We start from the raw sequence: 27,684 nt of genomic DNA on the forward strand, positions 1-27,684 counted from the left end.
AACAAGTATCACACGACCATTTAACCAATGTAATTTTTATCACAATTATTTCAGCATAAATCATGCTATCCTGACTGATCAACTATCTGTCTATACTTAACATCTTTCCCATTAAATGTTTGTCACCATGGCTTAAGGGTTAGTATCACGTACTGCACCAACACCAGTCTATTGAGTTTGAGTCTTACTCCGTCCATCACTGGCTTCATTCACTTGAGAAATTTTACTCCTTTGTCCTACAACTCTAAGATTTGGATACTAACAGAATTTTCAAGATTAAGTGGAGATAGAGATAGACAGACAGACAGACAGATAGATAAATAGATTGATTGATTGATTGATAGATAGATAGAGATTGTGCTTGGAGTATTAAGGACAACTTGGTTTCTGATTGCAGATGAAGGCACTGAAGTCAGGAAAGTTAGTGGGTTTTTGTGTAGCCACAGAGCTGGTAAGCTGGATTCCACCATGAAACTGGTAGTGCAGAGATTTTTTTCAAGAAAGTACAAAGCCTGCCTCCCTGGTATGACCACCTGGGAAGGTAGCCTAGGCTGACCTAGAGGTTCTGTGATGGTAAAATGAGGCTGTGTCTGCATTACTGTGAACCCCAAAGTGGAAAACAGATGTTAAAGTGTTTTGCCAATGAGTATGAAGGAGTATTATACAGCATGCTGTGCTAATGTCATTAGGTAATTAACACTATGCAGGAATACACTGGAGTGTCTTAATGAAAAGAGAGATTTTTTATTTTCTTCTACAAGATCAAAGTCATAAGGACACTTAGCATTTCCTTACTGTGTTGCTTCTATTTTGTCCTGTCTGGGATTTGGTTTAAAGGAAGCTGAGTATAAAACTGTGTAGACTTAATGAAAAATGCACAGCATAGATCCACCAAGAGACTGCTTCCAGACCAGATCTTGGTGGAGGCCTGTGGGACTCCTCAGAGTTAAAAAGGAAGTTGGGGGCAGCACTGGCTCAACCCCCTCAGAGAGGAACCCAGTCAGCTATAATGAAGAGTCAAATGACCACAGCTCTCCTGTGTCATCAACACCTGTACTCCTGTCTTCTCCAGTGCCTGTGCCTAACATCAAGTCCTTGGGTTTGGCATAGACACTGAACTTCTGCCAGCCCATGTGCTTCCTTAGCTCTGCTAAGAGGCATGGAGTATGCACTGAAGCTGAAGTCAAGCTTTTCTACTAACTAGCCATGGTGCTTAGGACAGTACCACTCACCTCTGAGTTTGTTTTCACGGATGCAATGGAAAGGAGGATGAGGCCTTTATAGAGAGGCAAAGATGGTTCATATGATCATGTGGAAGGAAGGCTTAGCCTGGTGAGCACTCAATATTAGCTACCAGTTTCTCTAAAGGATGCGTTTTTAATTACATGCTCATAGTCAGACCAATACACAGTTATGAACTGATGACTCTAGTTACTACCCATTCTTCTAAAATGATGGCTGCTCTCTCTCTGCTCAGTGAGAAGAGCTTCAACCAACCTAGCTAAATTGTCTGCTGCTTCCTCAGGTGCCCAGGAGGAAGCATGCCTTTAACTCTCTAGAGAAGAGGAAGGACAAGAAGGGAGCTCACGATGGAAGAGAGCTGCATTAGCTGAGGGTTGTCCAGACTTGGACCTCACGCCATTACCAGCAGCATTCTACAAATGATGAAAATGGACCTCACGACGTATATTGTGGGGCCCGCAGGTGAGAGACCTGTGGGGCTGGCCACACCACCACTGCCACCGTTGCCACCCACTGAACTTGTTTTGAAAAGACCCACTGTGCAGCCCACCCATACCTGCCCCAGAATCCTCCACTTGGACAGCCTCTTCAGCAACATCAGCAGACCTTATAGGCAAAACACCCACCCACGCCAGTTGGAAGAACAGGTGAATGGCTGTTCTCCCAGCTGAACCATCCCAGCCTCTGTGCTCTAAGCCTCAGGGCACATCCTGTGCCCTGTTCCCTTCCAAGTCAGCATCAGCAAAGCAGCTGGGCCCTTCCCAGCCCCCAGCTATGGTGGAACATCACTGCTCTGGAGCAGACACTAGCCTCTAGCCAGCAGGTGAGAGGCCTGCGGACAGCGTGCATCCCCACTGATGCTACCCAGTGGACTCTGTTCCCACAAGACCTACTCTGCCACCCAAACCCACCAACCCCATCATCCTCCCCTGACCAGCCATTCCCCATGGCATCAGCAGCCCCTATACCAGCAAGCTCCACCTATCCCAGTAGAAAGAACAGCTCCTATAGGCACAAGCACCACAAGCTGTAAGAACAGACGGGTAAATGCCAGTGTAAGAATACCTTCAACAAAAATGACAATACGACACCACCAGAACCCAGTGATGCTATGGCAGCAAGACATGAACATCCCAACACAGATGAAGCAGAAGGAAATGACCTTAAAATGTTTTTATGAATATGACAGAGTCCTTTAAAGGCGAGATGAAAAATTCCCCTAAAGAAATCACAGAAAAGACAAAAAGTTGGAAGAAGTCAATAAATCCCTTAAAGAAAGCCAATTTGTCAATGTTTTATTGAGTATTTTTGCATCGATGTTTATGGGATAGAAGAGACAATGAGGAAGGTCTCACATTGAGTTTCTCTTTGAAACCAGATGGTTCTGGGAGGATAAAGTGAGAGCAATGATCCGTTCATTTCTGTCCTTGTTCATGAAGATGTATGGCACTCTCTCATTTCATGGCACTGTGAGAGACTCAGACAGGGGGCTTGTATATCCAAGTTAGCCATCCTTTGTTGGGACAGCTTGTGAAAATGAGCTATCCTGGATACTTGATTTCTATCCAGATCTGACACAGACCCAATGCTGTGAGACGGGGGCTTTGTGTGGGAGGAGATGATACTGATAGGAAATATCATTTCTTTCTTAATGCCTCTCAATATTAATTATCCTTTCTGTTCCAAGTATCTGTACTCCCTGCTGGGAGCTGTGTAATTGCCACAGCATGTAGGAACCATTCAGCATGCCTTGTAGGTCACATTGACCATGGAAGATGGCCTGTTGCTTCCATGCCTCCCTTTAAAACCCTAAAAGTTTCTGAGTTGGGAACATGGTTTCTTATAAGTAAATATGGAAAGCTTCCTGGAGTTATAATTCCCAAGGTGTAGGATAATGATCAAAGATAAAAGCAAGTTATTTTTCTATGCTTTAATGTATGTATTAGTCAGCACATGATGCTATATCAATGTGACTCAGAACAGACAGGAATCACAAAGAAGAGAAAATTTACTCCTTCCAGTTCTGTAGGTTAGCTGCCAGAGCTTCAGTGTGGGGAAGGCCTTCTGTTTTGCAATTGCCAGCCTTGTTGCTGTATGCTCATATGGTGGAGAGACTGGATCAATAGCTCTCCAGTGGGCATTCTTACAAGGGAACTAGTCCACCAGTACAAACCACCTCTAGTCTAAGCAGTGATGAGAGTTGTCCTTCTGTATATGTTTCCCTTATTGGTTAGTGAATAAAAAAAAATACACTGTTTGGCCAATGAGGCAGGAAGATAGGTGGGACTAGGAGACAAGGAGAATTCTTGGAAACGTAGGCAGAGAGGGCCTGCCAACACAGTCACCATGTAGATCATAAAGGAGTAACAACCCTTCTCTGGTAAGATCAGACCACGTGGAAATACTTAGATCGATAGAAAGGGGTTAATAATTAAGTCAGAGCTAGCTGACAAGAAGCCCTAGCCAGCGGCCAACAGTTTATAATCAATATAGTGTCTGTGTGTTTATTTGGGCTTGAGAAGGGTGGTGGGACCCTGCTGAACCAGAAAACTTTCATGGACAAACCAGCTCCTGGAAGCCACATCTTCAGTTACAATCATATTTGGTGTTTGGCTTTCAGCATGGGTTAAAGGGGAGTACACAACATTTAGTATGCTCTGCTGTGTTTTCTTAAATTAAGCAGTAAAACCCATTTTGGAAATAATATTATAAATTAGATTTTCATGGTAGATGTCTTCCTTTTTATCCATATTAAAAATTTTAATACTTTTCACTTAATAGCAATGAAAATGACTGTAACTAAACTTTGACAAATACAAATAGTAACTTATAGCTGTAGGGGAGGTGTAGCTTTCAAAATTAGGGAGAATGGAACAAATAGTTCATACATTTCTGTTCCAAGAACCAGAATCAAACTCTTCCATCTTCCGTTGGATATCTCAGATCCAATGCCACAGAAAGTATATTCCACACATCATGAGACTCAGGAGGTGCGCCACAAAAACAGTCACCTGTTTCATATGAACTTGAAGGACCTGTCAGTACTTTATGTTTAAACTGCTAAATGTAAGCACCAATCTTGCCCTTTTGTTAGTTTTTAAAATGCCATAGACATTCGACAATCCTGGCTAATACACAGTCTTGTAAGTATTAAGCAAGGATCAATGATCCATGAATGCGTTATTAATTCTAACTCATATATGTCTACCAACCTGCCCCCCCTCTCTCACACACACACACATACACACACACACACACACACACATACACACAAACACACACTGTAGGCTGTGATGGGCTATGTGTAGACCAGTTGCAAGAGATGAAATAAGGCTCCATTGTGGATAAGATATTCCTGATATGAAATTGGTTCTGTTGATGAGAACTGATGTAGCCCTCCCTCACATTCCACAGAACACTACATTTGAGGGTCAGACCCAGAGTCCTGCTGAGAAGTGTCTCACAAGCATCTCTGGGGGAACAGATTACAATTATAAAGTTTTCCAATGACTGTGGTGTAAACATTCCTCTCATGTCTGGTTTGAGGCACCCATCTTGATGTCGTCTGGCATGTAAAATTCCTGCAAGCCTAAGAACTGGTTTCTGTAAACAGGCAGTGTCTGGCAAAAGCTATCAGGATTTGGTGGGCTCCTCCTTCACTTCTGTGAGGGCAGCTGTGATTACTGAAAGCCCCTGAAGCTTGGAGTGGGCACTATGAACCCTGTTTGCTTGATAGCAGGTGCTCCGAACTTTGTAGACCCTGTTTGCTTACGCTATGACTTGCAGTCTTGGTCCCCTGTGCTCTGCTTGCCTCTGTTCATTCAGAGAGCTACAATCACTAAAAATAAAATAAAATAAACAAAACCGTTTACCCCGTATGTATTTCTGCCCGTTATCCCGTTATCCCATATCCATGTCTGCAAAGCCATAGCAATCTCCTGTGCCATGTGCTGCTAACATAAACTACGGTGTCTCATGGGTTCCCATTTCTCCACCCTGCAGGCACAACAGAACTTCTCTGACAACTTTCCTGCCTCTGGGCTCCTGTCCTTGCTTCTGCTCTGGACAAGCGGAAGTGTGTCATCTGTCTGGGGATCACTTGCTTGTTTGAATCCTATCACAGCTTCAGTTTGACGTGGAAACTGAAGAAAACAATAGCTTCTCGTGTGGCTTCTGTATTAACTGAATTAAGGTGTCAAGGCTGTTCAGTGTAATGCCTGCAGACGAAGAATCCCTCCACATTAGCGTTGTTGAGAATAAGTACAGATAGATGCTGAATGCCATTCAAATGACTGCATCTTAACAGGAGTGCAGGTTTGTGGCTGCTATTTATGGCTAATCTCAATCATTGATTTGATTAGATTACATAACCCCTGGCCCAGGGAATTAACGAGGCGCACGCTTAGGCATTTCCAGTGAAGATTAACTGAGGGGATAGGTTGTGAATATGGGTGGCACCATCCTATGTGCTGTGATCTCAAAGTAAGCAAAAAGGAGAAGGCTAGATAAGCAGCACAATTCATTTCTTTCTGCTGCTCGATCTGCCCAGAGAGAGCAAACAGCCCCGCGCTCCTGGCACCACGCTCGGCCAGGCGTGATGGACCGCAGGCAAACGCGACTTTCTGCCGGGTGTTTTGTAAATGCAATAGGAAACCGACAATGCAGCTTTATGCAGTGACGTTTTCAAAGAGGATGAGGAATGGACCTTAGGATGATGGGGTGAGGGGAGAGAAACAGCGAAAAAGCATTGTGTGTGTGAGACACAGAGAGAGGAGAGATAGAGGGGTGGAGAGGAGAGAAGAACAGAAAGAGGAAGCAGGAAGGGAGGGGAGAGGCAGCAGAAGGAGACAGCGGAAGGGAGGAGGAGTAGAGAGAACGGGAAGGGAGCTGGGAATGCTTCAGCATCCTTCCTTAAGTGAGGACCGACATGATGATTCCTGCGTTTCGGTCCTTGTCCTGCAGGGTTGCTGCTGCTGCAAGGATTGGGACCTTTGCTCTAAATGGGCTGCTGGGGAAACGCGGTTGCTGCCGTGGCTTCTTAGCAGCTGCGTTGAAAAGACTCCACTCTGCAAATTTCATTAAGATTCATCAAGGACACCTTTTAGAGCTCTTTAATAAGAGCATTGCAGAGAGCGGAGAGGCCACTGTCAACTCCGGCATCTCATCAGCTAGTGAGGATCCCCCAGATAGACCCAGGGTATACCAGAAGGATCCATCTGGGGCCACTTTCCAGTCTACGTAACAGAAACTATTACCTAAACCCATTTTAATTAATTGGCTTCTATGAACCGCCGTGCGTGAGATGGTACGGAACGCTTCATTAGGAATAACGTTACATTCAGATCCTGCCCTCCCTCACTCCCCATTAACTACCTAAGTGCTTGTTTCTAAAGTCAAGTGTTTTCAGTGGAATGTGTTTGCTATGGGGTTATTTTGACGAGGGCTTATCCTCATGCAATTCTTGGATGCTCACTGAGTTTTTCCATTAATATTAGTTCTGCTATGTTTTCTCAGGAATGAATATGGGGTCTCCTAAGCTATTCTTTGGCCTTTTAGGTATTGGTGGCAGATTCTGAGTGTGGGGATCAACACATGTAGGGCTGAGAAGTAGACAGCATGTTGGTTATGACTGTAGATGACTCCAGACTGGCAGCCCTGTCCTCCCACTGACTAGTTGTGCGACTCCGAACCATATCTGACCTCAGTGTGTTCTGTTTCCCTCACTTGCCAACTTATTTCTAGGGCGTCCATTTAGGTGGTCTGAGGCCACTCAGCAGAACAAATTGTCTGTGGCTGACACTGATGCCGACAATGTTTCTGACTATGCTGTCCAATGTAGCCACATAGAGTGTTTCAGTATTTTACCTGCCACTTCCAATTAACTCCTAGGGTTTTTATGAAGAAGGGACTAGCATACACAAACCCTTTCCTCGGTGCTCAACACACCCAAATAACTTCAATAAACGCAAGTAACTGTCAGTATTTTTAAAGCATCGCCTAGAAGGAATGACTTCTGCATCTGTGTTAAGGGGAATTTTCTACCACCTAGCTCAGGCCAATCTGCAAGAGTCTATTAGAAGTATGTTTATGGTGCTGGACACACGGCTCAGCAGTAAAGAGTGCATTCTCTTTTTATAGAAGATTTATGATCAGTTCCCAGCACTCATGTTAGAACTTCCTGTAACTCCAACTCCCGGGCACCTGACTTCCTCTCTAGATGTCCTGAGTACCTGTACTCAAAGATGCGTATCCCCCACATATATAATTTAAGATAGAATAAATGTTAAGAGTATTCCTGTTGTGCCAACATGCATGCTACCTATTTATCGATTGGGGTTTTAAAGGAATGCTCCTGCTGGAACCCGTTGGCCTCTACTTTTCACAGTAGGCCATGGGGCTCTATGTTAAGTCACAGTCTGCGACCACATGGCAAGTAAGAGATGGGGACAGATGGGGTCTGCTGCTGCGAATCCAGAACTACCTACTTGATGTAACAGGTGCCCTGTAAATCTCTTCCTTTTAAAGGAATTTCCACGGCAGTCACATCTAGCAACAAACTGGACCTTTAATGCAGTGGAATCCCGACTAAAATAATCAGAATAATGTCAATTAAAATGTAACATCATGACAGACATTTAAATATTGTCCCTTAGTTAATATCGGAGGCCCCAGCTTCTAGTGTTCCCACCCTTCCCTATTATTTCACAGCAATTTCCCTCTGTCAGGTTCCTCTGGTTCCCAAGCTGGTAGAAAAGTATCTCTCAACTGTTTCCTTCACCCAGCGTCAACTGGTACGGAAGTTATTCATATTCATAGATATCTTTTGATGCCATTCTGGGCTCTGTGGTTTTCCCACAGTGCCTGGACTTCACATTGCCTGTAGGATACAGCCTAGTGCTTTCTGTAGTAGTTCCATTGTTGAGTTTAGAATGCTCGTTATCACACAGGTCCTCTTCATTGCTGGACACACTCACATACATACATAAGCACATAGGACATATATGCATATACACACTCCCATCACATGCGTGTATGATTATATAGACACATATACATGACATACACCTACAGCTTTCATCATTCCTGATGGCTATGATGGCTCAATCTTCATGCCTCTGTCTCCAAAGTAGGGAGGGAAAACCTTTTGTTTTGTTTTGTTAAAGACCTATTGTTGTAAATTAAAAATAAAAAGTAGTGTGTGTGAGAGAGAAAGAAAACTTGCCACAGGGTTAAAGAAGAGAGGGTTTTTATTAGGGAAAGGGAGATCATAAAAAAGGGGAATGGGAGGGGGAAGACTGGCCTCTGGGGACAGGAGCAGCAGGAGAAAGGAAAGAGGAGCAGAGAGAGAGAAACAGAGGGGAACAGAGAGAGGGGGAGAAAGAAATAGAGAGGGAGAAGGATGGGAGGTGGTTGGGCCCTTTTAAAAGGGAACAAAATGAATGTGCACAGGTGGTGCTCTTAGTGGCTGCAGCTGAGGGTGCATCCTGTCAGAACCCTAAGGTCACCAGTACAGATGCCTGAATACTAACGCCTACAATGCAGTTACCTCAGTAAAAGCACATGAAAGAGGAAACGGTTATTTTTGTTTTTTTCACCAGTAGAAATTTATGGTAACACATTTTGATTAAGTGTGTAAGAAAAAAAAAAGCCTGAGTATTACCTGCCAATGGAAACCCAGGAGCAATTTCCTTTTAAACAGTGGGTTTAGGGACAAAGACGAGCCGTGCACTGCCTGGATAGGGTCAACAGAAAGTTGGACTGGAGGTGGCAGTATATGCACCAATTTAGGAGCCCATCTATTGGAGAATGTTCCAGAGAAGAGGACTACCTGTGAGTGACATTCCTCCAAGACAATCCTGCATCAGGGATACAGTCTGGGGATACCAAGAACCCCAAAGCATTTCTAACCACATTTCTCACCACCGTCTTTCCACCTTCTACAGACACCATGGGACGCAGGGTAGCAGCCACTGCTGCCTTAGCGTGGGCAGAGGGAGAAAACAAATTCCAAGGTGGTGTGGATCAAGGGTCATAGTTGTATCTTTAGTGGTCTCTAGCAAGAGTGCAAGGTTAGAGGAATTGGAACTATGGAATGCCTGCCTTTCGGTTCTGAGTAACCACCACCAACACCACCATCGCCATCACCACCAACACCGCCACCACCACCATCATCATCATCTGTGTGCGTGCATGCCAGCGTGCGTGTGTGTATGTGTGTGTGTGTGTGTGTGTGTGTGTCCCTCCACTCTGTGAGAGCGTGCTTGTCTGGAGGTCAGGTCACAGCTTTATGAAGCTGCGTCTCTCATTCCTCTTTATGTTGGTTCCAGGAATTGAACTCAGATCACCAGGTTTACAAGATAGCACCTTTAGCCACTGAGATATTTAGCTGGTTCTCCCTCAGTTACTTCGATTGTCTTGGGTCTTGCCTACTGCAAATGTTTATAATCAGTTTTATTATATTTTATTTCTCATTTTCATTAGCAGACAAAGTATTTTGTACTTACTGTATACAACATTGCCTTTATGAATACATCATGGAATGATTAAATCCAGCTATCTGGTATGTTTTGTCTTATTTGGTTTTCATTTTTTGTCATAAGAAAACCTCTATAAGCATTTTTCAAGAATGCAATACATAATTGACTGCAGTTATAGTGATGTACAGGGTCTTTTAGGGTTATTCTTGCAACTGAAAATTTCCACCCTTGAACTACCACCCTCCAGCTGCTGCTCACTTTGCTCCTGGGAAATCAGCCTGCCCAGACACCACATTCTGAAGCATTTGTCTTTTGATTCCTGGATTATTTCACCTAACATGATGTCTTCCAGACTTAACCATGCTGTTAAAAATTACAGAAGGTCCTTTTTTATAACTGAATAGTCAATCTGTGTGTGTGTGTGTATGTGTGTGTGTGTGTGGCCATGTGCCTGTGTTCATGTTGTATGTGTATCACATTTATATGAAGTTCATACACATGCACACACACACTATATATATTTTTTCCAGTTGGAACACACACACACACACACACACACACACATACACCCCTTTGGAACAAGTATTTTGATGTAGAATAAAGCAAATGCACCATGTGCAAGTGATAGTCTGTAAGGAGTAATCACTTAATCATAAAGCTAGTAACATGGATTCTCATTAGGGTGAGATTCTAGAAGAATCCTGAGCCAGTTACAACAACGCCTTGCCCCAATCCAGTGTTCTTGTTCATTCCTCTGTGCCACTGTTTCTTGTTAACTGAAGAATTAATGCTGGACCTCAAGTCTCCTACATTATAATCAAGGAGTTCTGTGGGTATTAATAGGCTGTGAGTCACGCAGTTAAAAAATATGCAACCAATGTGTCTTATCCTCAGGAAGTAGAAGTGGTACTTAATAAACGAGGGAAAGAGAATGACCTTGAACCATTTCAACTCATTTAAGTTTCACTTCTCATTATCCAGCTCTGAAGCTCCAGAAAAGCCTTACATTGGCCATCAGAAGGGCCAGGTACAAGGTTCTCTGCAGAAAGAGAAATGAGCGTGACCTAAGCATGTTCAATTCTTCTGCAATGTGTTTCTATGACACGCCTTCTGCTTAAGTTTGAAATAGAGAGTCTTATGGAATGTCAACAGTGCTTTTTTATTATTCAGCTATAAGGCACAGATTTTTCATAACTGATAGAGGCTTCATGGATGTCTTGTCTGGCTTCTTCTCTTTATAATCAGTAAACCCATGTGGTCTCTCTACAGCCATGCAGAGCCAAGGCTTAGAGAAAATTCATTCACACCTGGATTCCCAGGGTTTGGTCCAAATATGGCACATGAAAGTGCTCAATAAACCTTTGCTTACAAAGTTATTGACTGGCAGACAGAATAAGAATCATATCTGCTTGGTTGTGGAGGTCCCATTGTGTCTCTTAAGATCTATTAAAACATCAGACTTGGTCCTTGTTTCTAGGCCAAAGTCTCAAGTCTTCAAATGAACAGTTAATTAGTCAAAGGAAATTGAGTTAAAGGAAACTTTGGGTTGGAGCCTATTGGCTCATCTGTTCAGTCTCTAAGGGTGGGAACTTCTGCAGTACAGAAGACAGGGAACAAAGTTGACATTTGTAGCCTCTCTGCCTATTTGGAATGGTGGAGACTCCAGTTTCTGTTGAGTCTCATAGCAAAATATAATACACTGCTGTTTTACCTCATGATCCCTCCATCTCTCTTCTCAACATTATGGGCACATTTAAAAAGTCCATTAAAATTGATCATGATCACTGTTAAATTTTTGAGTTGATATTGAAGACCGTTTGGAGGGAAGGTTAGATGGGATTAAAGGCAAGTGTCAACTGTATGATTTTATTTATTTTTCAATTTTGTGTATTTGTGTGTGTATGTGTGTGTGTGTGTGTGTGTGTGTGTGTGTGTCCATGTCTGTGTGTGCACTCATGTATTGGGGGTGGGTATTGTGTGAGTGCCTGCAAAGGCCAGCGAGGTTGTCAGATCCTCTGGAGTTGGAGCTTCGGGTAGCTGTGAGCAGCCCAGTATGAGTGTCATGAGAACTGACCTCCCGTCCTCTGCAAAACCAGACTGCATTCACGACCACGGGGCCATCTCTCCAGCCCTTCCTACACTTTTCTTACAGTGTGGTACATGGCACGGAAGATAAGCTACAGCCATGACAAGCGTGTGGTTTCTGCTGATGGAAAGATATTGAAGAGATTTAGAAGGATCTTATTTCTTTACTTCTCACTGGCATAGAAATATGGTAGCTTTTGTAGAGTCCTGGTTGTGTATAGGTTTCTTCTGCAGAATTTTTATGGATCTACTTGTATCACTGAGATGTCCAGCGGAGGAGCTAGGGCAGTGAAATATGGCAGGACCAGATAAAAAAATGATATTGGATGTGGTATCAAAGGAGAGACAAGGTATCTAGAATTTCTTGGCTCCTGATCCTCAAACTCCTCCCTTTTAAAATGAAGGAGTGAAAATGTAACACTGCCCAGAAAAGGGAGGAATGGCAAATTTGGTCTGAAGTCACTCAGACTCAAGACTTCTATATCTCCCCTGCTTGTCTGCCACCTTGTGCCCCTGAACCTGGTCTGGTTGGCCCCTTTTACTCTATATAGGAAGATGTCTTCCACCAGTTACATATGCTGCTCATTGGTGTGCGGAGTCCATCAGAAAGACCTGTGGCCCACAAACAACATAGAGGCCAGCTGTCTCTGCCATTTACCTTACTCTTGAAAGCAATGCCCTTGTCACCAGGAGCTTCTCAAAGCATTTGTTAAAGAAATGCCCTGTCTTTCTCCAGGGGAATTTCTTGCCAGCTTTTGGGAAAATATGGGTTTGTAGTCCCCTTCCTTTGGGAAAGTAGAGTTGTCTATGAAATTGATTAGTTTAATCCAAGTGGGACTTCCCAGTGAGAAGTTCCAAGCTTTGGAGTTACATTTTTGACAAACTCTGTTTTATACTGGTTTTGCTTGGTCTACTCTAATTCCATCTAGAAAGAAAACCATATCTCCCTAAGTGCAGTGGGGTTTTCCAGGCCTGCTGTACATTTCATTGGAGCATTTGGGTGCCATTCAAACACACACACACACACACACACACACACACTCATATACATCTCTTTCTTTCCAATGTTGTGCGAGAATGTAACATTTAGAAGCTCTGTAATCATTTTAGAATATCAGTGGGAATTCTGACAGGGATGAACTTTTGTCCCAAAGCCCTACAGTTTAATTCTAGAATGCGCAGATACACAAACTCATCCCCTGAATTAGAACTCTGGACAAGGGTGTTGACAAAAGCTAAAAAGTGCTTGCCACACTCCTAGGAAGCCAATACTATCTGACTTGAAGATATGTTAGCATCAAGGCCCTGTGGGCTCTGGCTTTTACCCTTTGACAGACCATCGTCACTCTCTTTACTTCAGACATCAGCAGTTGTGTCACATCTTGATTCACACACACACACACACACACACACACACACACACCTATCTGTTTTTCAGATCTCCCGGCTCTACCTCCAGAACCTGGCTGATGTCTATGCAGGATATATTTCAGGTAACATATATCTCTATCCTGGGCGTCTCTATGATAGCATTGAATTAACTGGTCTTCCTTTTAACTTCTCTAGATACCGGGTTTTATTCAGAGAGTATTGTACCATAATGAAATTGTGTATGCATTGCTCATCTGTCTCTCCTGTGCTGCTCTCTGAAGAGGATTTGCTCGTCTTTTCAACCTCTCTGTATTCCCACAAGAACATCTGTGATCAGAGGACCTGTGCAACTGGCTGCAAGTGACATGTGACCATAAAACAGGGAGACCAGAGGATTCACTGGCTTCTATGGGAGCATCGACACATATGCAGGCTTTGTGAAATAAGGCAAGCTTTTAGCCACACTCAAGCATTTTTCAGCAAAGGATAAATGGGGTCGTGTGTCTTCTCACACCCCTGAGGCCTCGAGAACAACAGAGGAGACTGCAAGTTACCTGATGGTTTTGATCATGCTGAGGCCCATTTCAACACAGCAATGGGCATGGTCCTGGCGGGGCTCCGGCAGTCCAGACACGCAGTAGTAGCAGTCCCCCAGGATTTTAATGCGAAGACAGTGATGCTCCTGAGAGAAACAGAGTGGCAGGGAAAGGGATTGTTATCAGGTGGACCAGATTTTCAGAAAGCTCAAGAAAAGCTGCAAGTGATGTCAGCAGTCTGCACTTCACAGTCATCAACACCCATCTTTAGAACTTCCTTCTACTGTCCGCATAGTTTGGGTCTGAAAAGTTCTACAAAGCCCTGGGTGGTAAATTCTTAGCTCACAGAGTGGTGCCTTTGTGAGGTGGAGGAAACTTGAAGAGCTGCAGTCTAGTGGCTTGGTCTTCTAGTCCCTACTCATGATGCGGGGACTACTATGACCTCTCTCTGCTTCCCAGTCACCACGAGGTTAGTGGTTTCCTATGTCACCACAGACCAAAGCCATAGGGACAAGCAATCCTTGTTTGAAACTCAATGAGGCAAAATAAATATTTTCCTTATGAATTAATCCATCAATCACCTCAGGTATTGTGTTACAGTAAGGAAACACTGACCGACACTGTTTCTTTGGATGGATGGTTGGAGTTCAATAACCTCTTATAGACCTTCTAGAGATGAGTCTAAGGGACCCATAACTTCATGGGTAGAGGAATCTCCTTTGAAAGCAGGGTCTCAGTGCTAAAGAGAGGAGGTGTATATAGAAAGGTTCCCACTGAGATGGAAGCCCAGTAGACCCTTGAAATACCAAGAGGGACAGCACTGTGCTGTCTCCCTACTCTAAGCCTTTTGGTAACTATTGAATACCTGTTAAATACCACCAGGTAGAATACGAACTTGAATGGCCTCTGATGCTTATCTGACTGGGTCAGATTTCCAGAACTTTCCCAACCTCCCAAGTAAGCAGGGAGCCATCTTGTAGGATTTAGGGTCATGCCCAATCCCTGGTCCCAGGTGACTTTATGAGCTTGGGGTTCCTGTCTTATTGGTTGCTCAATGTAGCTACTTTTTTATTAGAGAGCTACTGACAAAGTCTGATCAGTAAGAGGGCATTGGTGCCTTCAATTTCTTCTAGAATCTCTAGAGTATCATGACCCAAATGAAGTTATAGATAAACTTGCCCACTAGAGTTGGTGTCAAGGTTTGTGATGCCACAAGACCATTATTCAAAAACCATCAAAGGTCTTGGGTAATTGTGATAGGGCACATACCCCCCCACGCCAAAATTTGTCAAGGAAATGTAAAAAAAATCTGTCAACAACCACCAAAACCAATAATGAAAATTCTATCAGTTGTTGGCCTCATCATAGAGAACTTTCAAAAATCTGTCAAGAACTATAAAAAAATCCATTAACAAATACCCAAACTTCAGTGGAAATACTATCATCCAGACTTGGAGTTGAACACCTAGCACTCAGGAGGTGGCAGCAGAAGAATCGGGATTTCAAGGTCAGCCTTGTCTGCATGCTGAATTTGAGTACAGTCTGGGCTAATTTGGACCACATCTAAAAGCCAAAAAACAAGAGGAGGAGGAAGAGAAGGGGAGGATATTATCTACTAGCCCCATTAGTTTAAAAAAGCAAGGGTTTTTTTAATATATTAAAACTAGAAAGATTTGATCCTAAAGAAAATACCTAAATAAATCCAGAGTGGTAAAATTCACAATGCTGTTCCTATCTTTGTTGCCTCTCTCTTTCCCATCTCATTCTTGTGAACTAAAATTTCTCAGTTTGAAAATATAGATTCTGCATGAGGGAGAAAACAGAGTATTTGCTTTTGTGAGTCTGCCTTGTTTTGTTTAACATAATGATCTCCAGTTCCATCCATTTTCATCCAAATGTCATGGTTTCATTATTGTTTATGGCAGAATAAACTTCCATAGTGAGGTTTTGCCCCCCCTCCTTCTCTCCCCTCTCTCTCTCCCTCCCTCTCTCCTCCTCCCACATCTGCATGTTTATAGGATATGAATTTAACTAGGAGATAAGGGGAGGGAGAAACCCATTGCTTTAGTCTGATATGTATGTACGTATGTATGTATGTATGTATGTATGCATGTGTGTATGTATGTATGTATAGTAATTCCCCATTTTTGGCCATGAAGGAGACTGAATGCCAAGGTTTCCATCCCTTACTTTGATTATCAGAGCACTGAGGCCAGAAGGAAAGGAGTGCTGATTTCAGGCATGAACAATAACTTGAGGGAGAGTGTGCCTGTAGCGTGTGTGACTCAGGCTGGTGAGCATCTACTGTTACCAACCTGAGATACAGAGGCGGCCTCCTTGTTAGCTGTGATGAGGGACTAAGGAAGGAGATCAGGCAGGAAATGCTTTGGTCTAGGAATCTGTATTGTTTATATTGCTGTTGGGTTTGCTAGACTCATCGCCTCGTATAACATCCTGAAAACACTGATAAGTGAGTTTTAGTTCTCTTTATATGACAAGGACGAAAAAAACAAATCCACCTTGCCCTCAATGCAGAAGAGAGGAAACATAGCCACCCCTTAGCAGTGCCAGTGCCAGCCGACACCTGGGGTAGCCTTCTCTGTGCCCAACATGCTGTTTTCTTGTCTTTCACTCTGAGTCACACATACAGGACAAGTAGCTGTCACCTCTGCTCCAGAGATAAGGAAGTCATAGGAGGAACCATATAGAAAACTCCCCAGGCCACAGACAACTGGCCCAGTCCTCACCACCCCAGGTGTGCTACACAGTACCGCCATCAGTGTGTGTTACACAGTACCGCCATCAGTGTGTGTTACACAGTACCCCCAGTCAGGGACAGTCCCATGCACACTGAAGTGACAATGTTTTGGACACTCTAAGCAAGGAAAGGATGAGGTACACAGCATAAAGTATGTACCACGTGTCCAGGCGTGTCACAGTCATCCCGTTCACCTCACATCACTTTTACGATTGCCTTCTGACTGTGACCCACACAGATGATCCTCAGGCTGCAGGAGGCAAGCCCCCTACCACTACTAAGAGGTAGGCAGGGAATTCAAGTCTCTGCCTGCCTGACCCTGCAGCTCAATGAACGTTCTCCATTAAACCTCAAGAATTATAGGACAGTACAGAATGGCAGGTCCCCCGGCAAAAATATATTTTGAAAAAAGATTGCATAAAATGACTTACTACCCCTTTGGTGAAGGCACTGAACAATGTTCACTTCTGGGATCCATTTTTCTTGTAAACAAGAGGTAAATCTGGTAGCTTTCTTGAAAATCTACAGGCCCTAAGTAAATGGGAAAATCTCATCTATCTATCTATCTATCTATCTATCTATCTATCTATCTATCTATCTATCTATTTATCTATAATCTGTTCTCTACTTTTAGATATTATCTACCTATCAACTATCTATAATATATTATCTATTACTTATCTATCATCTATCTATCATCTATTTATCTATCTATTATCTATCATCTACTGTTCATATAAATGCATATTTTACATACAAAATAAAGATACACAGCATATGGTATATATTTCATACATACTTGTATGCAGGGAAATACGCAAATGCGCACGCCTCTATATATGTGCATATTTATATATAAGAAATGACTGGGTCCTTATCTGCCAAGTTCTGTCAGTTTTGAGACACATTTTTCTTGTCATGTTTGCTGGGCTGTCAGATGACTCGCTAGATGTTCCAAGTAGATTCTGTGAGAATCTGCTTTGAAAGCTCATGCTAGAAAACACAGGTCTCTTTGGAGATGATGTTTAAAGAGTAAAGCAGGGCAAGGGTCATCTTCCATTTAATGTCAGTCTTATTATAATCTTTCCCACCAAGCATGATTGGTGTTTAATATGATAGAAATCTTGAAAATCCAATGAGCTGATTAAATTACCAATGTAGATAGTAGACGAAGATTGGGGAATACATTATCAAAGATAGTTATACATTTTTGGGAGGAGTTAAAATTTTTAGAAGTATATACAGTGCTATTATATATGTGATGTTTCAGTTTTACTGAAAACAAGTTATTTAGTTACAGAAAAAAAACACAAAATGAAGAGATTCTCAAAACCAATGTGCTTTAAAATTAGGCATAAAAATCCTGACACACTTACAACATTTTGTCTAATTTTATGTTATTGGAATCAGAGAATGAGATGCGAGTATATTGTCCTAGTAAAACTTAAACTACAGAAAAGGCTAAAGGCCCTCTGGACACCCATTTTCTGCCACATATCCAGTGTCTTGGGTGTCCCCAGATACCCAGCTGTCCTTAGAGGGCAGGGACACAGGTGCACATCTGCTCTGTGTTTCATGAGCTTCATCATGAATTCCTCATATCATCTTTGGAGGTGTGAAACTTGATTTTTCTTATCCCATATAATGTTGTGTCAGTTCATAGAGATGCCATCTCACTAGAAACTGATCAGCTCTCCAGTTTTACCTCATTTTGTTTCCCATTTTGACAGAAGTTTAAGAAAAAGTTTTTTAAGATCCCAATGATGCCATTGGCATACACAATTCTGTATAGTAGTATGGGTATACTCATATATTATATTTTCCTTTCTTCCTACTTTGAATCAGGAAAAGCAAGGAGAGGGCTTCGTTATTAAACAAAAAAGCAGATACTAGAATTACCAAATGTTGTCAAGTGAAATGTCAACAGTTCACACACTCTAAGCCTAGCACCTTGAACCCCAAGGATACTGTAGAATGCACACTTGATGGAACTTTCAGGACAACTTGAAAGGAATCCCTGCATTTCAATAATACAGTGAAAACAGTGGGGCAGTGTAAAATGCTATGTGAGTTAGGTTCTCTCTGGTCCCTGGTTCAAATCCACAGGAAAATGCCAACAGAAGGCAGCTAGAGTCTTACAGAATTCCAGAAGATATAAAAATAAATACAAACAAGGCTGTGGGTCACCGCATCTGCTTCCACCAGTTACTGAAAGTAGGTTGTATGATGACTATTAAGGTAGTCACTAATCGCTGGGCTGAGTTCCTGGAGCTCAACTGAAGAGAGGGAGGAGGGATTATATGAACAACGGGTGTGGGGAGGGTCAAGATCGTGATGGGGAAAACCACAAAGACAGCTGATCTCGGCTAGTGGGAGCTCACGGACTGTGGACTGACAGCTGGGGAACCTTCATGGGACTGAACTAGGCCCTCTGAATGTCAATGACTGTTATGTGGCCTGATTTGTTGGTGGGGGAACCCCAGCAGTGGCATCAGTATCTATCTCATGTGCATGAACTGGCCTTTTGGAATCCATTCTCTGTGATGGGATGCCTTGCTCAGCCAAAATACAGGGGGCTGGGGAGGGGCTGGGTCCCGCCTCAACTTGGTATGCCAGATTTGGTTGACTCCTCAAGAAAGGTTTTGCCACCTCCAAGGAGTGAAGGGGGTGAGAAAGGGATATGGTGGAGGCATGGGAGAAGTAAGAAAAAATAAATGCAAGTTCAATTCCATTTTATGTAACAGCAGAACCTGGAACCCAGGTTGGCAGGGGCTCGCCTAAGGTGGAGGACAGCAATAGTCAAAGAGAAGTTTCCTTATTTCAAAGCGAGTAGAATCATTTTTAGTGGCAGAGTTTGTCCAACTCTTCAGGTCAGATGCCGAGGCCCTTGATGCTGAGGTGTGAGAAGGGGAAAGATGACTGACTGGACGTTACAGGCCATGAATGTGCATGCTTGTTTTTAGTGGAACTCAGCTGGGAAAATGCATGCATTACTTAATTTATCCTTCATTTTGATTTTGGTAGGAAAGGAGACTCATGAGAATTGATTGACTAAGGAGCATCCAAACATCTACCTGCATTTCTCCTTTCAAGGCATCCCGTGTGAGCAGAGATGCCCTCTTTCACTTAGTATGACTGAGTTTAGTAGTAAGAAGTCTCTGCTGGTCTGCATTTGAGTTATAAATGGTCAACTATTAATAGTTCTGGATAGGTTTCTTCTTTGACCCGTGGTCTCTCCATGTATAAGGCAGGAACATCCTGGTCAGCCTTATAGGTTAGTTGTGAGAACACCATGACCTAATCTGAGGAAAGCATTCCATCTGCCAGAGAAAGCACTGGGCACTGATGGTTTATGAACGTTTAATATTCATCCAAAAGTTGAAATGTTCACCCCACGATACTCATTTTTGCTGTCTGTACATGTTGATGTTTGAGAGAGAGAGAGAGAGAGAGAGAGAGAGAGAGAGAGAGTGTGTGTGTGTGTGTGTGTGTAGCCAGAGGTCAACCTCAAGTCTCCCTTAGTTTACTCAAGTGTATATTGAGACTGTGTCTCTCACTAAGCATAGAATTCACCAGCTCAGTTAGCGCTGCTGGCTACCAAACTTCAAAGATCTGTCCATTTCATCAGTGCTGGGATTATGAGTGCTCACTGCTACTCCTGGCTTTTAAATGTGAGTGCCAGGGACCAAACTCAGGTCCCCACACTTGCATGGTGAGCCCCTTGTCCCCGAAGGCACCTCTGCACTGCATTTATTTAGAATCTTTTAATCAGATGCATGCCTTAGATAATAGTCTTTAGTTTCCTGCACACCACTGCATATAAAATCACTAGGGTGAGAAACCCAGGCAATGGAACAAAGTTCACACTTCCTACGATGCTTCACTCAAATACTTGCTTCTCCCATACTTTTGAAGCTCACCTGTGACCCGTCTCTCCCGTGCTCTGACAGTCTTGAGTTGCTCAGAGCTCCCTGAGCAAGCAGGGTGCTTTCACGGGTCTGGCCTTTTCAGAGTGTCTTATCCTAAAAGCACTTACTAATATGAAGATGGGGCCCTCATCTCTGGATGCTGCCAGGTGGCTACTCCATTCACAGTCTTGATGTCCCTCTCTGTTACACACTGCTACAATGCTACGGCTTCACATTTTTCCCCTTGCTACACAGGGGGTTCCTGGGACAGACTTTGTATTTCCACAGTCTTGTATTGTGCCGAGATATAGCAAATAATAAGTGGTTGAATAACTTGGATTAAGTTGAACGTTGTACCGTTTCTTTAGGTCAGTGTGTGTGTGTATGTGTGTGTGTGTGTGTGTGTGTGTGTGTGTGTGTGTGTGGTGGTGGAGGGGTGGTTTCTCTGACACAAGAAATTGACTTTGATCACATCTTTTAATTCTTTTTTCTTTGAGGCAGGGTTTCTCTGTAACAGCCCTGGCTGTCTTGGAGCCAATTACTTTGGTAATTGGCCTCTCAGTTATGTACAAGAGATTTCCTGTTGACAAATGTGTACAGTAAGTCTTGCAACCACCATAATCAAGATGGCTACAGAGCTGCCATGCCACTGCCCGATATATTCTGCTGCAGGCTCCTTTGCTAGCAACCTATCCACTCCCAATGTAGCACTTCTTGTATCTATGTATCTGTCTCCTTTTGTGGGGAGGGGAGGTTTCCAGACAGGGTTTCTCTGTTCAATAGCCCTGACTGTCCTGGAACTCGCTCTGTAGACCAGGCTGGCATTGAACTCATAGAGATCCGCCTGCCTCTGCCTCCCAAGTGCTGGGATTAAAGGCACTACTACTCGCTCTGTCTGCTTTTTGGTCTCTGTCATTTTGTCTTTTATCGAATGTCTTGTAAGTAGAGTTACAAAATCTCCACTTCTTGTGTCTACCATCTTCCTCTTGCTGTGCCATATTTGAACTTCATTACTGCTATGTGTATCTTTCCCTTCACTGCTGAGCAGTATTGCATCAAATTATATTTGTTTATTTCAAAGTATCAGCCTCAGAGTCGTTTTCTCTGGGAAGTATTCTCTGATGGAAAGATTACACAATGCCTCCTTCTAGCACATCCAGGGTTAGCAAGAGTAGGAAAACACACACTGTGTGCTGACTACCAACCCTGTTATCCCCAACTAGACTTATCTTTAGGAAAGGAGATGGGCATTCATCATTCTCACATTCCCAACATGCAGTTGTGTGACAATGCCTAATGGCTATTCAGATGCAGCTGTGGCAGCCTTAAATTTGGAGTTCTACAAGTGAATTTCTACTTGACACAGTAGTGTTTAATTCTCACGATGGCCTGAGAAGTCAGAACTGCTGTGTATACTCCACAAGGCAGGAACTCTAGTTACTCCTGTTTGAACCCAAAGCCCAGTCTTAAGTGCAGAGTGACAGTGCTATTGAGTAGATCCAGAAACAGTCTGTGTGTTGATCATAGATGCTCACCCCATCTCCTCTATTTTCTGGCTTAGTTATGATTAAGGCAACTGAAAAAGTAAAGGCGGGGTCTTCTGAGAGAAAACACAGCTCTTAAGTTAGGATAGACAAAACAGTGGTGGGATGGCCCAGCCCATCACTGATTCTTGAGAACAGGCTAATTCAGTGTAGATGACCAGAGCTGGCTGGGAGGCTGCAGGGAGTCAACTCTGCATGCCTGCTGTGAGCCTGCAGCTGGATTGCACCTGGCCTGGTGAAGGGAGTGTGGAAAGCAGACAGAAAAGCCAGGTTTGATTATCATTCAACCAGCTGTCTTTCAGCAGGAAAATGAACCTGAGAAACCTCCCACTAGAGACGTATAAACGAGCAGCACTGGCCTCCAGGGTGTGAGAGGGTCAGGGGTCTGTGCCTGGGAACAGGATGCAGAATTGCAATGGCATTTGGTGATTAAGGCTGATTCCTGTCCTCCATAATCCCACATGCAGGCCCTCACTTCTGCCAGGACTAGGAGGGAATTAAATGCAACTCACATGGGCCAATCGGTCAAATCTGGCAAAGAGCTCGTTGAGCATCCTGACCAGCTCCTGAGCGGACAAGGTCGTAGAGAGGTTGGTAAATCCTTTGACATCTGCAAAAAGAATACTAAACAACAGGGAAGAAAGGGAAGGGTAGGAAAGGGTAGGTTAATATTTTCATCCATTCTAGGAGTCACATAAACTCAATTCAAATAAATCAACTATGTCTGTGGTCTGAGACTTTAGCTCTCTGCCACGGATGTTACGAGGAATGCCTTGGAGTTTAACAATGGCGGAGGGTCAACTTAGAGTTGAGGAAGGAAAAAAGGACAGCCAAAACCCATGGGCTTGGCCCCGTGTTGTAAACCACCCGTAAGAGGTCAGTAGGAGGAGACCCATTTGTGATGACATTTTATGAATTATCTCTGCATCTTCACAGTGCACAGTGACACAGCTGTCACAAACACAGAACAAAACAGACCTGGCGTGAAGAGAGAACACAGAACCCCCTCAGCCCCTGAGCCCTCTTGGCACGTGATCTACCCTTCCTGCCAGACAACCAGAAGTAGGTTTCTCACAAAATTACGAGCTAAGGAGGCAACACTGAGAGACCTTGGCAGGGTGGTTAGCTAAACACCTGTGTTTATGAGCGTTTCAGTGATGCAGCCTTCCTCTATGTGTATGGCTCTGGACAGGGAAGGGCTAGAGTCCACCAAAGCGTTCTATAAGCTAGACGCCGCATGACCAATGTCTTGTCCAACCTTCCAGCTACCTAGTGGAGCCAGCACCACTGTCCCTACGCTGGTGGCATGTAACAGCGCTGGTACTTTCATCAGAAGTCAGTTCTCCGCTTATCTTGCCTCGACGTTCAGGACCTCAGAAAGGAAGGATGGATGCGAAACGGGACATCTTATTTGATTATTGCTGGTGCTTTGCCCTCTGGGAAACACCAATGCATGCTTTGTGCCCCACGTCTTTGCTCCCTGAAGTACTTGGACCTACTAAAATCCTGCATGCTCTTCATGACTTCCCTCATAGTCTACCAGTGAACAATTGTAGCTACTTCTCCAGCTGAGGTAACTGTCACAACCAGCTCTAGTCTCTTAACAGTTCTGTGCTCCATCCCTCTGTGACACTTAACAACACATTGACACATGGCTGTGTGGGTTTCATCTTTTAGTTACAAAACAAGACAAAATTCACCTCTGGATTCCACCTACCCAGACACAGCCAGCATCATTACGTGTTTTCTGAGTCCAATCAGCAGAACTACCCAAAAGTAAGTCCTCCTTTCCAAGAGTGTGGGTTATTTTAAATGGAGAACCTCAGACCCCTGGTGGACTCAGAAACAAATCTGGTTTAGCAAGGGCCCTGAGTGAGTGTTATACACTGCAATGATGGAGAGGATCCCTCTTCAGTCACCCGGTGCCATGACCGGTTGGTGACTGACAGAAGCAGCTCCCAGGGATTTGCTTTTACATCATTTGTCATTTTGTCACCCAGGGTCTGGACTCAAAATCAAAAGGTCTCTTGACCCTAGACATGAACTTAGCATCTTCCAACAGGTTACATGTACCCTTTACACTGCTAGGAGGCTATAGTCATATAATGCACAATGAGACTTTTTTAGGTAACACTCATCAAATGAACACTGAAAATTAAAACAACAGTAGAGAACGGAGAACAAACAAGCCAGGTTGCTATGCAGAGGGTGGCAAGATTAGAAATAATTTCAAAAATGCTCCTAATGTCAGCGCGCGTGACTTTGGGGGCTGGGGAGGGGGCGTAGCAGCCGGTCTGGCTTTGTTCTCAGACATCAGCAAAGAAAGTGCCTCCTCCTCTATCCTTCTTTCTGGTCTTATTTTAGCACCCAGTGGCCTCCAAGCAGGCAGGCAGCCTCCTGCCACCAGTAAACTCCATCCTTCTAGCACCAAGAGTCTGTGGCTGCAGGCATCTCACAGCTGCTTCTTGGAGAGAGGCAAGTCTTAGGAACTGTGACACCTACAGAATTAATTCTCTCTTAGGAGCTGCTTCTGTTACCCTGGGGTGGAGAGAATGGAGGGCAGGAGGCCACATGCTCCTTTTGGAGTGGTGCGAACTCCTGGAAGAGGCCACACCGTAAGATGTGCTGAGTAAATGGGTGGGATTGAACTCTCATGTGTGACAGAGTGAAGGAAAAGGGATTAGCATAGAATGGAGGCCAAGCACGTCGAGTGAACTCAGGAGACAGAGCGGAATGCTGTGCATGTGCAGGCTTATTTTCTCCTTTTTCCTTTTAAAGGTAGTCTTTTATTTCTCTATAGTGATAGACATTTTCATATGTTATGTATTATATATATATATATGTGATACTTACAAATGTGCAGGAAATAATACATTTTAGATAACACTCATCAATTGAACACTGAAAAGTAAAACAATAGTAGGGAAGAGAGAATAAGCTAGGCCAGGTTGCTATGCAAGAGGGTGGTGAGATCTTTATGTGTGTGTGTGTTTGTGTGTGTGTGTGTGTGTGTGTGTGTGTATGATCCATGAACGCATTTATCCATAAAACATTTACTTATTTGCTTATAATACTCCAAAAATGCCATCCAATTTCTTCTCTGTCTGGCCTCGCCTTGATTGTCAAGCTACTTTGCCACCAGGGAAATACAGCAGAAAACCAGTTACCATCTGTACATCCTAGAGCTCACCCTTAGTGAAGCAGATCCCTTGTCCAGAGTTTATGTTTCTGCTGTGTAGATGTGGCTGTCTCTCATCAGCTAGGACCATAAGGACCTCCTCTCCCAGAGAAGCTTCTCTGTACCCCTCCCCATCCACTACTTCCTTATGCCTCATCTGCCCCTTAAAAAAAACCTGGGAGCTCATGACATCCAACTGATAGCTGGGGAACCAGCATAGGTATGAACCAGGCCCCCTGAATGTGGGTGTCAGTTGGGGGGCTTGGACAGTCTATGGGGCCTCTGGTAGTGGAACCAGGATGCATCCCCGGTACATGAATGAACTTTGGGAGCCCATTCCCTATAGAGGGATACTCTCAGCACAGATACACAGGGGAGGGCCTAGGTCCTGCCCCAAATGATGTGACAGACTTTGATGATCCCCCATGGGAGACCTCACTTTCTCCGGGGAGTGGATGGAGGGTGGGATGACTCTGGGGTTGGGGTTGGTCAGAGAATGGGAGGGAGAGGGAACTGAGTTTGGTATATAAAATAAGATTGTTTTTAATTTCAATAAAAATTAATTAATAAGTATATCAATTATTACCCTTCACACACTTAATAATAAAACTTCCTGCTGTGTTGAGTAAGACATTGATGAGCTCCTTTTTGTATTCCAGAGCCAAAGTTCTGTGTGGGCATACCTTTCACTGGGACTGCTTTTTGCAAAGGCTTGCTTGGCAAACTCCAGCATCCAAATCAGGGTTGCTGTTATCGCTGCTAACGGTCTGAACCAGCGTCATGCTCTCTTCAGGACAGTGCATCAAATGTGTGTTTGTCCATGCCAGACAGAGAATATGCACATGGGTGTGTTATGAGTTTGCCACCAAAGCTGCAAAGAAAGGGACCCGGTGTGTCTGCGTGTTTTCTGAGCTCATCAGTACATGGACTCTTAGCCATTGCTGGGAAATCTTGTCTGCCGGGATTTGGTAGGAGGTAAACGCAATTCTATGTGTAAGCTGAAAATGTCAGGTGATAGCTTTCCCGGCTTTTCTAGAAAATGACGAGGCAAAAAATATATAAAAAGCTGGAGGAACAGAAAATGGAATGAAGTAGAGGCAGCAACACCCCCCTTCTGAGGAATTTGGCACCCTGAATAAGTACAGTGGTTTCCCCATAAGAAGTGGTCTAATCAGAAACCATTGCAGTGGCACCCCATGTGGCCTAGAATTCTCATGTGATTTTTGAGTTGTTTGTCAGGCATTGTGGCCTTTCTTCATGCTAGCCCGTTTCTCCAGAAGGCTTTTTCTACCTTTCTGCAGTGCATTCTCCCAGTGCGCTTTAAGCCATCCAGGACTGTTTGCAACGAGGAAGTGCTCATGAAATAATCTTCAATATGCATGATACTCAGTGAAATTTTTAAAACTGTGTGTTGTGTGTCTGCTTTCACAATCTACAGAAAACTGCAAGATAGCTGTTAGATCATCTATTTCACAGACAGACCTAATTGAAATAAATGAAATATTCAAGGCCACATACAAGGAAAAGTCAAGGTTAAGATCTAAATTAATGTCTCACTGCTATGGAAGCGACTCTCTGGATTTCAGTATCTGCCACATGTACTGTAACCCTGAGGACAAAGGGGTACTAACAAACCAATAGACTGATAGATGGGTGGATGGCTATATGGGTAGACGGATGGGTGGATGGGTAGGTAGATGGGTAGCTGGATGGGTGTGTAGATGGGTGGCTAATGGGTGTGTAGATGGGTATGTAGATGGGTTTGTAGATGTGTGTATAGATGGGTGGGTGATGGATGTGTACATGGGTGTGTAAATGGGTGTGTACGTGGATGAGTAGATGGGTGGGGAAGTGGATGAATGGGTAAGTAGTTGGAAGAGTGAACAGATTCAGGGGTGGGTGGCTATGAATGTATGTATGTGTGGTTGCTTGCAAAAAAATATGATTGTAGAGGAAAAGGAGCTGCAGCCTTCTTTGTACTGATTTCAAAATGCCCCGAGGAGTACATGGAGGAGATGCAAGAGGTTATAACTGATGCCGCAGGTAGATGATTTTTTTTTTATCAACTTCTAAAGGGATTTAGAGCTTAAAGTACAGCAGAATAATTTTAAAGGATTGTAATAAAAATAATCAAAATTCGTGACATTTGTTTCCAGCCTCAACATGGAAATGTAGACGTCTCTGATGAATGATCACTACTTGATAGATTAGTCAGGTAACCAAAGGATGACTCCACATCCAGCACTCAAGACAGTGTGATGACAGTGGCAGGCATATATGAATCCTTCATCCTGTGCAGACTAGGGCAGGATGCCACAGCCTCACCTGACATTCTCGTAGCGATGGATGTAGATACGGTGGAACTGATGTTGCAGATGCTCGTCCTCCACGTTGGTCATGTCATTGATCATTTCCAGGACAACAAACCTGGGCAGTACAGACAGCACAAGCCGCTCCTACAGGAAGCAAGAAAGGCAAGCTTGTTAGTCTGACCAGTGAGTCTCACACGGGTTGAGAGCAGAGGTGTAGAAGCCCCAGGTTTCATGTAGCTCCAGGAGTTGCTCATTTTCTGTCATTCTGAGAAC

At 43.8% G+C, this 27,684-nt stretch overlaps 1 protein-coding gene across 4 annotated transcripts in view; it reads right to left on the reverse strand.

The window, feature by feature from the left end:
- Positions 1-27,684, reverse strand: part of Adcy8 (adenylate cyclase 8) — a 203,587-nt gene that overhangs the window by 93,973 nt on the left and 81,930 nt on the right. For all 4 annotated transcript variants that reach the window (XM_013119532.3, XM_013119531.3, XM_005078687.4 and 1 more), the window contains exons 3-5: positions 27,425-27,555; positions 22,434-22,545; positions 13,730-13,857 (exon numbers count right to left, since the gene is read on the reverse strand). In XM_013119532.3, the coding sequence (XP_012974986.1) occupies positions 13,730-13,857; positions 22,434-22,545; positions 27,425-27,555 (371 nt within the window). The remainder of the gene's footprint in view (positions 1-13,729; positions 13,858-22,433; positions 22,546-27,424; positions 27,556-27,684) is intronic.

Source organism: Mesocricetus auratus, unplaced genomic scaffold, assembly GCF_017639785.1.
Source record: "Mesocricetus auratus isolate SY011 unplaced genomic scaffold, BCM_Maur_2.0 Super-Scaffold_100023, whole genome shotgun sequence".
Lineage (NCBI taxonomy): Eukaryota > Metazoa > Chordata > Mammalia > Rodentia > Cricetidae > Mesocricetus > Mesocricetus auratus.